The sequence below is a fragment of the Planococcus citri genome, chromosome 1 (assembly GCF_950023065.1).
Source record: "Planococcus citri chromosome 1, ihPlaCitr1.1, whole genome shotgun sequence".
Taxonomy (NCBI): domain Eukaryota; kingdom Metazoa; phylum Arthropoda; class Insecta; order Hemiptera; family Pseudococcidae; genus Planococcus; species Planococcus citri.
Genome location: NC_088677.1, coordinates 25,743,130 through 25,758,231, shown reverse-complemented (window position 1 = coordinate 25,758,231; position 15,102 = coordinate 25,743,130). Strand labels below are relative to the sequence as shown.

Below are 15,102 nucleotides of genomic sequence, written 5' to 3'. Positions count from 1 at the left end.
ACATTTAGCAGGGAAACTTTTTTGGAAGTACTCGACATTTCTGTGCACCCTAAACTGTTGTCTAAAAAGTGTCAAAATTCAAAAAGTAAATTTTGGGTTCCCAATATGGACCACTTTAAAAATTCAAAATACAATTCTATGTGAGTCTGGTGAATTTTTTCCTGAAGACTGAAGGTGAAGAGTTGAAATCTGACAAGTTAATTTTAGGTCCCTAATATGGACCACTTTAAAAATTCAAAAACGAAGGTCTACAATGTTGTAAAATGTTATATATTAATCAATAAAATAACATTTAACAGATGTTTATAATCAAGACAATAACAATATGTACCTGCTAACAGCCGCTATATCATCCTTTGACCCAGTCACTCTGCACGCGGGCATCTGCAGAAAAACATTTGAAAGCTTTTAAATAAAGCCTTTTCAAGATGTTTCAAGAAATTCTTATAAATTTTGTGGATAATTTTGGAACTTGTTTTTTTTTTTGAAAAATATCAATTTCTTTGGAGCTTTAATTCAATAAAATTCCGTATTATCTAATATCTCATTCCTCCCATATCAGCTCCAATTGATTCGTATACCTATTTCTCGATTTATCAAACCTGCTGTGGTAAAAAATCCCACTCTTCAACCATTTGATATTCGACGCGACGACTACGACTGCGTAAAAACCATTTTGCTCGTATAATCGAACCACGATGAAATTCACTTAAGTGGAAAATACGTGTAGGCATATTATAGTTAAAGTTATACAGCGAATCGCCTTATGGTGAGTTGAACGAGTTGGCAAATATGTAGTTAGATCTAGTCTATATGCTCTGGGTATTCGCACAGGCACAAGTGCTAATAACCTAAGTAGTAAGTACACGTTGTAGACGCGACAGGCGACAATCGCACGAGGCGCGACCAGCAACTCTATAAGATGACGACGACGTTCGACGTTGTAAGATATATATTAAATTTCGTAATATGCATTATTTCTTATAATGATTCTTGTTTTGAACGCGAGCGCGAATCACACGGGCAGAAATAGCAGGCTGGGCGTAACGGTATATATCGTAATACGATATCGGACTTATTTGCACTTAATTACATAATATCTACGTTTGAGATTTTAATATTTGGTACGTTCGTTGTGTGAGGTGGCAAACAGCAAAAGCACGGAGAGCGGGGCAGGGTATGCCCCATTCAGTACAATAGGATGGGATGAGTAATGAGGCGAATAACCATTGGCCGCACCCAATGTTATATAACAACAGACGGTCTTTTTTTTACAAGATGATGGCATGGATGATGCTCTTGCTCATCCTTGCAGAAAAATAATTGCACACGTTTAACGTGTCATCGTCTCGAAACAAACGTGTGGATCCGTCGAGGTATAATCATATGGTTCGACTTGGAGTGCACCTACCTACTCTCTACTTCATCCTCACATCTCGTGACGCGACGCGATGCTTGACGAATCAAAAGACCCGAATAAGCGGTAGGCTTTTTTTATGGCTTATTTTCTAATTCGTAATTAATCGAAACTGATTCTTTAATGTTGAAGTTCTTTGAACGTACGAATAAGTAGGTAGATAAATCTCTCGCGATTTTTCTCAAAGAGGTGTCAAGTGAAAATGAGAAGTTCTTTTAATCGCTCGTAAAGTTTCGATTGTTTCATTTTATAGCCCATAAAGTTTACTCGAAGGTTTCGTTTTCAATATAAAAGTGGTAATTTTCCATCGTGTTCGAGTAAAATGGAGTACTTGATAGGTGAATGAGAATTGCTTCGGTTCTTTATATTTTATGTGATATAAATTAGCGTCGAAGAGCGTTGCTTATTATATCGATTTGATCGGTGGATGACTTTCTCAGGTGGGTTGGGTTGATTTTGAAATTTCATACTGGCTGTTAAATTGTTAATCCTAGAACTATTTCTGCCTGTTTGAAATGCGAAATTTTCGAGACGAAAATGGAGACTAGCTGGATTGAAGAAATGGCCCATTAAAAAAGTATATTCAAAACAACCCATTTCCTCCTACTCGATTTTTTGAATCGTTATTTTTCATTTGACTCCTAAGGCGAGTGGAAATTGAAATAAAATTTGTAGCCCTACTTATAAGAAAATTTCAGTGTTTTTTGAATTATGAAAAACAAGTTCTTCGCAAGGATCTGAAATCAAAAATAACCAGGATTTTTGAATTCGGCGCGAAATTTTAAACCATTTTGATTGGTTACATCGATATTTACTATGTATAATAATGAACGTATTTTCAACTTTGAGACGGATTGAGAGGAGAGGGGAGGATGTGAAACAGGAGATTCGATGACAATTTTTGAAACAGAAATAGGCCAAAGAAATAATGAACGAGTCATAATTATTTTGATGTTTGAAAAAATTCAGCCGTTTGGCCATAAAGTAGCTCTCAAACAAAACTTCATCTGTCTAACTGAAAAATTAAAAGTCCCTTAGGGATTTGAAATATTGCAAAAAAAAGTCCAAAAATCTATCATCATCATCATTGAATTTTGACCCAGCAACGTTGAGCTGTTCAGCCCATCTGGGAAACTGTAGAAGAATTGCCCACCAATGTGTCATCAAGTTTTTTCTTTGGTTTTCCTCTGCTCCTCCTGTCAGTTGGAGTGTATTCTTTGACTTTTTGAGGGGACCATTTGTCAGACATTCTATCCTCATGTCTTCGACATTTCTTTCTATAATCTTTCACCCATCCAATTATTGGCTCTGCTCCCAGCTCCTTTGGGATGTCTTCATTCCTTTTCTCATCGCGTCTCGTATACACCGCCATGGCTCTCATGAACCACATTTCCACTGAGGTTACTCTGTTTTTTATATCCTTTCTCATCGTCCATGTTTTGCTTCCATACAGCTGCATTGGTCTTGCCAGTGTATTGTATATTCTTATTCGAGTTTTAGCTCTGACTTTTCTTGGAGGGATGGCTCGGTTTATCACCCCGCTTACTCTCAGGAATTAGTTGATCCTAAGTTGTGAGTTGACCTCTCCTTCATAAGATAGCTTGCACCCAAGATATTTAAAGCTTCTGACTTGTTCTAATGACAGTCCATTTACTTACAACAATTTTACTGCGTATTGGCTCTTTCCCCTCAAAGGCCATCACCTTTGTTTTAGACAACGAGATTCTCATTCTGCATTTATCTGCTACTTTCTGAAGGTTGTACCTACTAGTGGTCTGCACGGGCCTGTCCGAAAGCCCGCGGGCCGAGCCCAATAAAAGTCGGGTTGGGTCGGGCTGGGCTTGTCGGGCTTTCTCTGGCTCGGGTTTCGTACTCAACGCATGCGCTGTGAGTACTCGTAAATAAAGAAGTGTAGCACCATGTTCACGTCACAACAATGCCTATTGTTGGGAAAACCATCTCGTTGCATCCTGCCAACGTTGCAACGAAATTTATCCTAAGTGCTGAAAAAATTATTGTCGGGTCGGGCTTGTTTCGGGCTTTCGGGTTGGGTCGGGCTTTTTGCCCGAGTACTTGGGCTGGGTCAGGTAAGCCCCCGGGCTTGCCTAACCCACGCAGACCACTAGTACCTACATCACGCTCTGCAAGTCATCTTCATTGTCAGCAAAGACCACACCCAGTTGGATGAAAATCTGCCCTTCTGCCAATAAAAATGTCATAAAGAGCAGTTTAATAATTGGCGTTTATACTTAAATGCCAATTCACAGGCGTAATTTGAAGCAACTTTTAGGTTGTTACTATAGACACCTGGCCTGCATATAAGACAACCAAATGGCAGCCATCAAGGCAAAATATCCTGTGCAACGCCAATTTCTCCCACTGGGTGCTCTTGGCTATGCTAGGGCTGCGCTGTATTTTGCATGATACTTCGTTCAAGAATTCGACATCAGTGCTGCGAAGAGCATCCAGCGGGATAAATTTGTGTTACACAAGTTTTCTTTACCGTTTCCATTCCCCTCAGCCTGCAGTTGGTTGTCTTACTCCGCAGGTCCAGTGCCTATAGTTGTTACATTTTCTGCACTGCAGAAAAAAATTTCTGCTGAAAATAAACACGCTACAAGAATATTTTGTAGCGTATTTTTGTCACATAAGGCTGCTACACTTTTAAATTAAGTGGCGTATTTCTGCGCATTGAAAGAAACCAGCTACAAAATATGCTACAAGAATGTTTCATAGAGTATTTATTTGTGTACTCGCAGAAAAACGCGTGTAAATGTGGTATTTTACGTGTGTGTTTTAGCTTAGTATACAAATATTTATTCACTTGATATCATGTGCCCTGATGGTTAGGGTACCTATGAGAGTTTTTGCTCACTGACCCAGGGACCCAAGTTCGATCCCTGAATGTGCCAAAAAAAAATGTTCATGAATAAATGGCAATGGCAGATTTTTATGATTGGGGACAGAAAAACAAAATAGGCGCTGATTAATGGGCAGATATGTATTGGCATAAAGTGCCAGAATTCCTGCCCACGTTTTTATGTCGTGTAAGGGCAGATTTTCACCCAACTGGACCTGATCATCAACGAATAGCAGGGTATTAACATGGGTGTCATTGATATCTAGCACTTTTGGCTTGGTTTTCAGCATTCTTTAATCATATTGTCAAAGTAGAAGTTGAACAGTCTAAATGATATTGGGCATCCCAGTCTTACTCCTCTTCCTATCTTCTTTGCTTCTGACATGTTTCAGGATCTTATTCTTATTACATTATCCGTGTATATTTCTTCAATTAAACATAGGCTACTATTATTTGTTCGTTCACTTCAATTTTCCTCAGGATTTCGAACAAATTCTTCCTTTGTAGGTACTCCATGCCTTCTCCAGATCTACAAAGCACATGTGGGTTTCTAGGTTATAATCTTGTCTCTTCTTCATCAGCAGCTGTGTTGTGTATACTCCATCTATGCACGATCTTACCTTTCAAAATCCATTTTGGCATATCAATATTATTGATTCCATGTATTTGTGCTCAAGTATTTTCCAACTGTGGACACTATTTTGAAAATATTTCATTTCGGTAAAAATTGCCAAAAAATTAGATGTAGAATTTGCATTTGCATAAATCAGTGCAATAAAATCATGTTGGGCAAAAAAATTTCTTGAAAAAAAATCACAAATTTTTCATCAGGAGAAAACTTTCCATCACAAATTCGTCGGGTTTTTGTGGTTTCTTCATTAATTTCTTCTTGATTTTGGGAACACGTGGTATTACATTTTGGCAGCATTAACAATTTAAATTTTTTTTCAATTTACTATGTAGATAGCAGATAAGTAGGTATTGAAAATCCGTAGAAAAAGCACAAAAAAACAGAACAAACTTCTCCTGACACCTTCGTCTCTGTACTATAAGTACTAAGGCATTGAAATGATTTATAAATCACATCCGTCATAACTTTATCAAAATTCAACTGGCAACACTCTTTTATCGCGCCATAGATCACAATTTCTGAAACAAGCCTCTTAACGGTAATAAACTAATCAGATCATTGTTTACTTTCGGTATTCAAATTCAATACGCCGACACTTCTGAATGGTATATCTATACTCGTATACTTAGTTGCCAGTAGGCAAAGATACCAAACAGCTTTGGAATTCGAACGGTATTTCGTGCATTATAAATTAATGACCACCTCAAACACGACGGTTATTGACCTTCAAAATTTAAAATTCAATAGTCGTCGCTTCTTTCATATGAAACGATTCGTGGTATTTTTTAGAATTAATATCGTATGCGATTTACTTTCTTTCATCTTCCAACTGTACAGGGAAAAAATTTATTTCTCGGGTTAATTTTTAGCACATTAATCATAGTTTTTGAAAACTGGAAAAAAATTATCTAATAAGCGATTCCAAACTTGTCTGAAGCACCCATTAAAATCAGCCATGTTCAACTTGTTTCCAATCATCTTTTTCACTTTTATTCATATAGTCTACCATCATCCCACGAGATAAATTTAGACAGGAACAACAATAAAGATGCGAACATTATGCACTTCGTATGTAACAGTATAATATTCTCAAACAGGTAGATTTTCAATTCACTGGGCATTCGCCAATTAAAACCGCATTCCTTTGAACTCGCCAAATTCGTATAAAGGTGTAAGTAGGTATGAGGTACCTACTTCTGGTCGAACTGCAAATTTCAGCCATTACACCGTATGAATATAGAAATTGACAACGAAAGTAGTTTTTTTAAAGGTCGATTTAACACGCGGTATTTTTATTTCATTTTTTTTTTTTTTTTTTCATTATAAATATTAATTACCTATTGTTGAAAATACGACGACAACGTAAAGGTTCTGATTACGAGTACATCGTCAGAAAAAAAAGAGACGAAATGAGACAGAGAAAATAAAAAGTACAGTTATGTAACGGAACCAGTGATGTAATCTCTTGCAACCTTTATTTTTGATCAATATACTTTTAAGTACCTAGCTAGCTAATTATCACATCACTATAGATAGGTACCTATGTACATAAATATTTTAGTTTCAAGCTTAAGGGCGATGAGATAAAAATACATTTATGTGTAACCGCATTCGAAGGTTGAACTTATAATTCGGTCCATTATAATAACTCTCTTTCTGATGACATCTATTATAAGGAGAAAAAACCACTCGACTCGTCGATATACTAATTCCGAAAATATGCATCTCGTTACAGATAATGACAACGATCCAAACAGAGCTCCCCCTTGCGACCCTGCTGTCTGCGTCCTGCCAGATTGTTTCTGCTCCGAAGATGGTACCCAAATTCCAAGCGACTTACCAGCTAAGGACATTCCTCAAATGATCACCATTACTTTCGACGACGCTATTAACAACAACAATATCGAACTGTATAAAGAAATATTCAACGGCAAGAGGAAAAATCCAAATGGATGTGATATTAAAGCTACTTTCTTCGTTTCTCATAAATACACCAATTATTCAGCCGTCCAAGAAATGCACAGAAAAGGACACGAAATCGCTGTTCACTCCATTACGTGAGTATATTTTTGTTTATGTAGTTCTTTGCCTCGTATGGTGTTCCTCGAATAACTAGGTGATCTTTGAGAGATACAGCTGAGAGTCTGGAATTGAGACCTTGACACTGACCTAGGCCAATTCGTAAATATTATATTAAGTATGTAGTTTCCAATGTTAAGGGCAAGCACGTAGATTTTTAACTGAATTCGACGAATCGTTTGATCAAGGTTGTGGAATATTTTGACCTATTCGAGCCAGGCTTTCTTTTCTCGGGATACTTTATTCGTATTCGTGAGATATTTGACATAAATTTTTCAATGCTTTAATTTTTTTCCCCCGCAAAAGCGTCTATTTTGGGATTTTTTTTTGACCTTTCCTTTCATTTAAGGTACTACTGAGATTTATTTTTTTCCGAAAATTAAGATCAATTTTTTAAGGTTGTTGCAAGAATTTTTCGAATATATTTCCATTTTCCATGCATGGCCCAGTTGAACTTTGAATTTTTGAAAATTTTTCAACTGTGCAGTTCTTCAAAAGGTTTTTATGTTCTTTTGAAAAACAGGTCAAAATTCTCAAAAGCAAAATTGGTAGGTAATTACCTAGAACTTTAAAAATCAATTATTTTGGTCACATTTTCCATCAATTACTTTTTGAGGGTAACTTTATTCGACGTAAATGTTTTTAAGGCTAAAATGGGGGGGGGGTGAATCAAGTAAAATTTCAAAAAATGCGATTGAGCAGCTGAAACTTTAGGGAGCTCTCTAATTTTATAAGGGACGCTGCTTTTAGATCTCATGGCCGTTTAGCTTCAAAATATAAATTGATCATTCAGAAAAGAAAAAGAATCGGTGCTAAGATTTTCGAGAAGTCGTTCAACATGGATGTTGACAAGTGACAGGGACAAAGCAAACCAATTTTACTAGGAGGGGGGGGGGGTCAAAAATCTTGAAAATGCCAACAACTTGGCTAGTTACTACTTCTATAAAACAACCCCTGCATTTTTTCATGTTCTCCGAAAATGATAGGTACCTACCTTGAATACGTGAATTGAATTCAACTTATTTTTTTGAAAGATATACCTAGATAAAAAAATGATTAAATATAACGTGATTTTGATTTAGAAGAGTTTTTCAAAATTCAGCAATATTAAGAAACATTTTTTGAGGAATTTTGTTTAAAAAATAGTTGTTTTTGACAATTTTAAACACAATTTACAATTTGCAGAGTTCTCAGTTGATCATTGAACATTCAAAATTTCCAACTTGCCAAACTTGTCACTCAAAATTCCAAACTTTTGTAACTCCAAAATGACCACCTTCCCCCTCCAGTCGCTTCACCCCTACCCTCTGAGGAGCTAGTTTTGATTCAAGTGGAAAATGATTTTTAGAATCAGAATCAGTACTTCAAAAAAAAAACTACCTACATATTCTATAATCCGAACATGAGTCATAAAAAATGTTCATCACTTTAATGAACCTATTCTTCAAATTTTTGAATTGAACTTTTTTCGGGATATTTGGCTGAATTTTCTGTTTTATAATGATTTTTTATTTATTTTTTAATGAAAGCGTTAAAAAATATACAAATGACTCTAAAATATTTTTTCAGTACAATTTATAATTCTACCATAATTTTTTTTTAAATTATTTTCTAATCATTTCAATGTCATGTTGTTAAAGTTTGTTAGAGTGTCATACAGATATTCCAAAATGGCCAAATCCTAATGAAATACTTATGCCTCGAAATTTGAGTAGAATCTTGCAGAAGTCACCAAAAGTATTAAAATTGGTGACATATCCTCAAAATTTCATGAAAATTTGTCCAAATATAGTATGAAATATTATAAAATTTGTCAAACTGACTTCTCAAGTTATTGAAAATTTCCTTATTAAAGTTACAAAAAATCAGCAAAATTGAATAAACTTTGCAAAAATTGCTGAAAATACTTGAAAATGTCTGTTTGATGAAATATTCTGAAGGTTTTGAGTAAAATATCGCGAAAACCCCAAATATTAAACAATATAAAAAATGTATCGAATATTGTCAAAATTGTATAAAATTTTGCAAATTCAGATAAAATCACATAAAACCTGTGAAATTGGTATAAAAATTACTAAAAAGATAATGAAATTTTGACAAATTCAGTCATGAAAAAACAAACTTGAAACTTGTTGAAATGACATAAAAACAATTAAAAATTATCGGAAATCGACAAAAGATCTCATAATTTGAACAAAATTTCGTGAAAATTGTGTACAAAATTATAGATTATCAACTCCTTACCTAATAAAACCGATCAAAATCATTGACGGAATATTTGTCAAAAATGAGGCTACGTTGAGAATCACAAAACGATAAAATGAGCATAAAAATTTCCAGAAAATTTTCAACAAAAAAAATGATGAAATTTTTATCAAATTAAAGAAAACTTGGAAACATTGCTTGAATCTGGAAGAAATATTTTGAGAAGAAAAAGTATCTCAAAATTGGAATAAAATGAAGAAAAACGAAATAGACAAGACAATAGAGGACAGGAAGCTAAACCTGGGCTAATCTCGTGTGAGCTTGAGCTCATCCTGGGGTCGTGTACCTGCAGTACTCATCTTGGGTGAGATTGTCTAACGAAGAGAACAAGGAGCAAAAAAATTGATTCGTGAGAGTGATTCATGGCTCATAATTTTCATTATTACGAATCAGAGTAAAAAAAAAAGATTCGAATCGATTTGAATCACGGATCATGAAATACCCATCTAAAAAAAAAATCATATCACAAATAAAATTAGGACATTTTAAATCCGAATCGTGATTTGTATGGAATATCCAGCATTTTGAACTCTTATTTCATTTCATTTTATATATTTTGCAAATTTCGAGTGTAAAAGTACATACTTAATATGTATTATTTGGGCATATTTTCGAATTTCAACGACACATTTTGGCCTTTCGCTTTTATACAGGGGGCAACATTGATTCAAAATTTCTAAATTTGGGATGCTTCAAATTCAAATTTTCAAATTGTGTAGGCGTCTTCAATTTTGAAGATAGGCAATTTGTGATAATAACATTTTCAATGAAGCATACATTTTCTTACTATCTGTAAATTGAAGAAGTTGCAAAATTTTTGGCCAAAAATGTACCAATTTTGAAAAATTCCCCAAAAATTAGAAAATGTTTGGATCATTTCAGTGACTCCACTAACTCATAAACAAAAAAAGTTATTATGAGAAATTGCCTATCTTAAAAATTGAAGGGACCAACGCAATTTGTAAATTTGAAATTTTCAAAATCTGGGGCACTACAAATTTGAAAATTTTGAATCAAGTTTGCCTCTTCAATTTTGAAGATGGGCAATATGTCATAATAATATTTTTTGTTCGTCTACTTGAGTACTATGGATTATGGGCATCATTTGAATGATTCAAACATTTCCTTATTTTTGATAATTTTTTCAAAAATTAGAAAATTTCGATTTTTGCGAAGCACGTGGCTTCTTCAATTCACAAGATAGGCAACCAGTCATAATAACGTTTTTTGTTCGTCTCCTCGAGGATGATCTACAGTTGAATTTTGGCTGACGATTCTCGGAACACCCTGTGTAGCAATGGTTTCTTTCTCTTTTCAGCAAAAACATGACAAAGTATAAAAATTTCTTGAAATGATAAAAAATCCTTATGAAAAAACTTACAGCCTACTTAGGTCATATTTTTCGAAATGAATGAAAAAGTGTATTCAAAAAAATATATGACTAGGCAGCTCCAACTCCGAAAATTTCATCTTTTATTAGCAATTACCTATTCTATCGTGACTTTTATCCAAAATCATTTCAAGAAGCAAGCAACTTTCCCAATCATCAAAGTAATGCTAATCACTTCGATAGTTAAATCTCCCAATACGAGTTTCAAAGCAGGAGCTTAATTATGCAACTCCGTTTACTGCACTCGGCAAAAAAAACTCGCTTCATCTTCACTACATACAATATTCCGAGCCATCGCACCTTTCAAATGAGCTCCATCATAACTACCAAAACCTTGAACGGTAACTCCTTCCATTAATAATTTGAGACTCACTCGATCACCTATCTAGACGCAAATTCCATGTGAATGAAAACATTTACTTCACAATGAATGACCTTTCCAGTATAAGTACCTATACTAATTGTACGAGTACATAACAAAGATCGCAGCAATTCTCTCATACACATATTAGTCGTATAGTACAGTACAATGAAACCATAAAGAAGCAAATTAGGTTTTCAATCAACAACAGTAGTTGTAGCTCACGCGTCCATTAAGTTCATATCTGCATCCTCTTTAGTAGGTACATTAGGCCAAACTAAAATACACTTTGGAAATTAATTTCATCGATCGTTAGAAGAGATGAGGTAAAAAAACTCGGCGCTTGAATAAGTACCCGGAGATGTCTCGATGTGAAAAAAATTATATCACAAATAGGTGAAAAAAAATTGAGAAAAAATTACCATCACTTGATGTTACGACATTCTCGCCATTAAAAATTCTACTCGTTGAATTTTTTCCATCCAAAAATATCGCTGTAACCTTGGTTTAAAAGGGAAAAAAACCGCAGAAGAAGAAATTAGGTAAATGTGTTTATAACCTCATACAAACTGGTTGTGAAATAAATATCGAATAGAAAAGTATAAATTATTCATTTGATTTCTTTTTAATCGTTCGAAAAATTATTAACGCGATTACCTATCTTACCTACGCAGACGAGTCTACGTTGGTGGATTTTTTTTCTCTTAAAAGTTTCTCGATCTATTCTTAATCACCTTATTTTTATTTCGAAGTAATTAAAAAAAATCTTTCGTGAAACTCTGATTCATCGACCGACCTACTAATTAGTCTCGAGAAGTTTCATTAATATGGCTAGGTGTAATTCCAAGTAAATAACCATCACGATGATTTTTCTTCACTTTTTGCAGGCATAACGACGACGAACAATTCTGGAGCAATGCTACTGTCGACGAATGGCTCAAAGAAATGACCGGTATGAGAATAATCATCGAAAAATACGCCAACGTGACCGATAACTCGGTAGTAGGTCTGCGAGCTCCGTACTTGAGAGTCGGAGGTAACAATCAATTCACCATGATGGAAGAACAATCGTTCTTGTACGATTCCACCATCACAGCTCCTCTATCGAATCCACCTCTGTGGCCATACACCATGTACTTCAGAATGCCTCACAGATGTCACGGGAACCTGCAGCATTGTCCGACCCGAAGTCACGCCGTTTGGGAAATGGTTCTAAACGAATTGGACCGCAGAGAAGATCCAAACTTTGACGAATACTTGCCCGGATGTGCCATGGTTGACTCTTGCTCCAATATCTTGACCGGAGATCAATTCTACAACTTCTTGAACCATAATTTCGATCGTCACTACGATCAGAATCGCGCCCCACTGGGTCTCTATTTCCACGCCGCTTGGCTCAAGAATAATCCCGAATTCTTGGACGCTTTCTTGTTCTGGATGGATGAAGTGTCGGCCAATCACAACGACGTGTACTTTGTGACGATGACGAACGTCATTCAATGGATCCAGAATCCGAGAACTTCGTCCGAAACTAAATCGTTCGACGCTTGGAAAGAAAAATGTGTGATCGAAGGTCCCCCAGCTTGTTGGGTACCGCACTCTTGTAAATTGACCAGCAAAGAAGTTCCAGGCGAGACCATTAACCTCCAAACCTGCGTCCGATGTCCGAATAACTACCCGTGGCTCGACGATCCGACCGGAGACGGTATACCCACCTAAATTTAAATAACATCCAATCATCGATCTCGTCTAAAACTAATATCTATCCATGTGTGTGTGTGTGAGTTTCTACTTACTCGTATTATTTGTCGTATTGTATATTTTTCTGCGTGCTTTGTAACACGATGAACTTGGATACAGAAAACGAAAACGAATAAAAATCATTCGAAGAGGCGCTAAATGTCCATCTAAATACGTGATTTGTACATTGTTGGTACCTATCTAGCTAGACCTACGTTTATATAGTCAAATTTTACATCTACATCCAACCAAAAACATAAGTATTTTACATCTATAAAACGCGTAATTTTCATTTCTTACAGCGCCTCTAATTTTTTTTTTTTTTAAATGGCTGTTAATTAAAACTACAATTTCGAGTTTTACTTAAAATTTTGTTTGTTTGTTTGTTTATTTTTATACTTAATTTGTACGAGTACTTATTGTACTTTTAAAAATGCCACTTCCCTGTTCCAAAAAATTCTTGAGAGATGAATTTCCAATAAATCTGTTTTTTTTTTTCTTATAGTTTAATTTTTGTTCCTTCGTAATTTTACACGATCCGATGTACATTTTTTTTTACACAACAGCTCTCATATCCGACCGCTAATTTTTACACCTTATTTATTTTTTGTTTTGTCATTTGTCCTTTATAAATAATTATACCGAAATGTAAAATCATTTTACTAAATATGTTAAGTAGGTATGATTTATTGTAATATGTATTTCTATATTATTTATATTATTAATTTCTGAATGTATTGTATTCGGAGACTGAATTTTTTTTGGATTTTTTTTCTTGTAAGAGCTGTCGATACTACATTTAAAAAAATTTTCTTGTTTTAATCGTAATTTTTTTTTTTTGTAATAATGTTTACAATTTCTGTGAGAATATGTGACCATATTATACGTATATGTATACGAATAGATATTAAACTATTCCGGATGTAAATAAATTTCTCGTCGTTGTAGTATTTGAACGTATTAAAATGTTATTAAAATATTATCTTTCGTCTCGTTATTTGCCTACCTATACGTCTCGTCGTACATTTACTTCGACGTGCTAATCGAGTGTGTTGGATACACGTAATTAAGTATTATAGACATAGATTATTACGTGAGGTACTTGTTGGTGCCATATACTCATACCTACCTACCTACCTTACCTCTGCCTGCGAATTTATATCTAAGCAATAACCAGAATGCCCTACTACTAAATAGTAGTTATAGCTTGGTAAATAGAGATACGTCTATCGAGTATTTCAGCTTTTGTATGGACCGTCGACCGTACCTATACGAAGATTTGCAGAATGGCAGAATGTGATAACTTCAACACCTATACCTATACAAAATGCAGGTACGCTGGGCTGGTGCGTTCGAATCTATACGAGTACAATGAAGAATAAATTATACGTATAGAATATGCTAGATAGACGTACAGAGAGAAAAACTTGTAGCTGTAGGTATCTTGCACACGTACGAGTATTATGTACCTAGTACCTAGTACCTACTATGTGTACTTTATATACTTACGAGGTGAGGTATATGAAGTAGCTATCGCAAGTATTTGTATTACAGAACCGAACGAAGGTACCACAAAGGTAAGAACGAACAAGAGTATGGACGATAGAAAGGTACGAATAAAATGAGAAAAAATGGAATAGATTTCGTCATTTTGCAACAAAAATTTGATAAAATTAGGTACCTACTACATATGTAATAGGTATGAGGATATGAAGTAGATTTTTCAACCGAAACGCATAACTGGAAGTTATGTTAGATTAACTTGACCAAATTCAACATCATTTTAAAAATTTTAAAAATACAAAATTTTTCGCATCTTTTTTTGGAAATTTTATTTGCTTACAATTCTTTGTTTCAAAAAGTCAAGTACAGGGCTAGTATTCATTTTTTTTCCAAAAAAAAAATAACAAATGAAATAAAAATTTGGTAACCAAAAAATTTTGAAGAAGTAACTAAAAAATAGCCAAAAAAGATATGAGATACGTCTCATTAAATAAATAATAATAATAAAAAACATTCAAATGCAGATTAAAACATTTCATTTAAAACTGTAAAGAAGGACTTTTGGGCAATTACTGACCAAAAAAAATGATAGATACTTTTTCCTAATTTTTAATCAGAAAAGTGAGACTATTTCGCAACTTTTTGGTAATAAAGCAAGACTTTTCGAGCATTTTTGACAGAAGTGAAATATTTTAGCAATTTATTCTTGGCATAAAAAAGAAAAATGTTGACAATTTAAGCAAAAAGTAGGGATTTTTTAGCAATTTCGGCCAAAAAGGAAAATTTTTAAGCAATTTTTGATAAAAAAATTTCAACTTTGTGGAATTTAATTTTTTGCAAAAAATGATAATTTTTA

General features: G+C 34.4%; 1 protein-coding gene across 1 annotated transcript in view; it reads left to right on the top strand.

Moving 5' to 3' along the window:
- Positions 1-13,725, top strand: part of serp (chitin deacetylase-like protein serp) — a 29,731-nt gene extending 16,006 nt beyond the window's left edge. The window contains exons 5-6 of the mRNA XM_065370780.1: positions 6,644-6,965; positions 11,891-13,725. Coding sequence (XP_065226852.1) covers positions 6,644-6,965; positions 11,891-12,722 — 1,154 coding nt within the window. The 3' untranslated portion in view covers positions 12,723-13,725. The remainder of the gene's footprint in view (positions 1-6,643; positions 6,966-11,890) is intronic.
- The last annotated feature ends 1,377 nt before the right edge of the window (positions 13,726-15,102 follow it).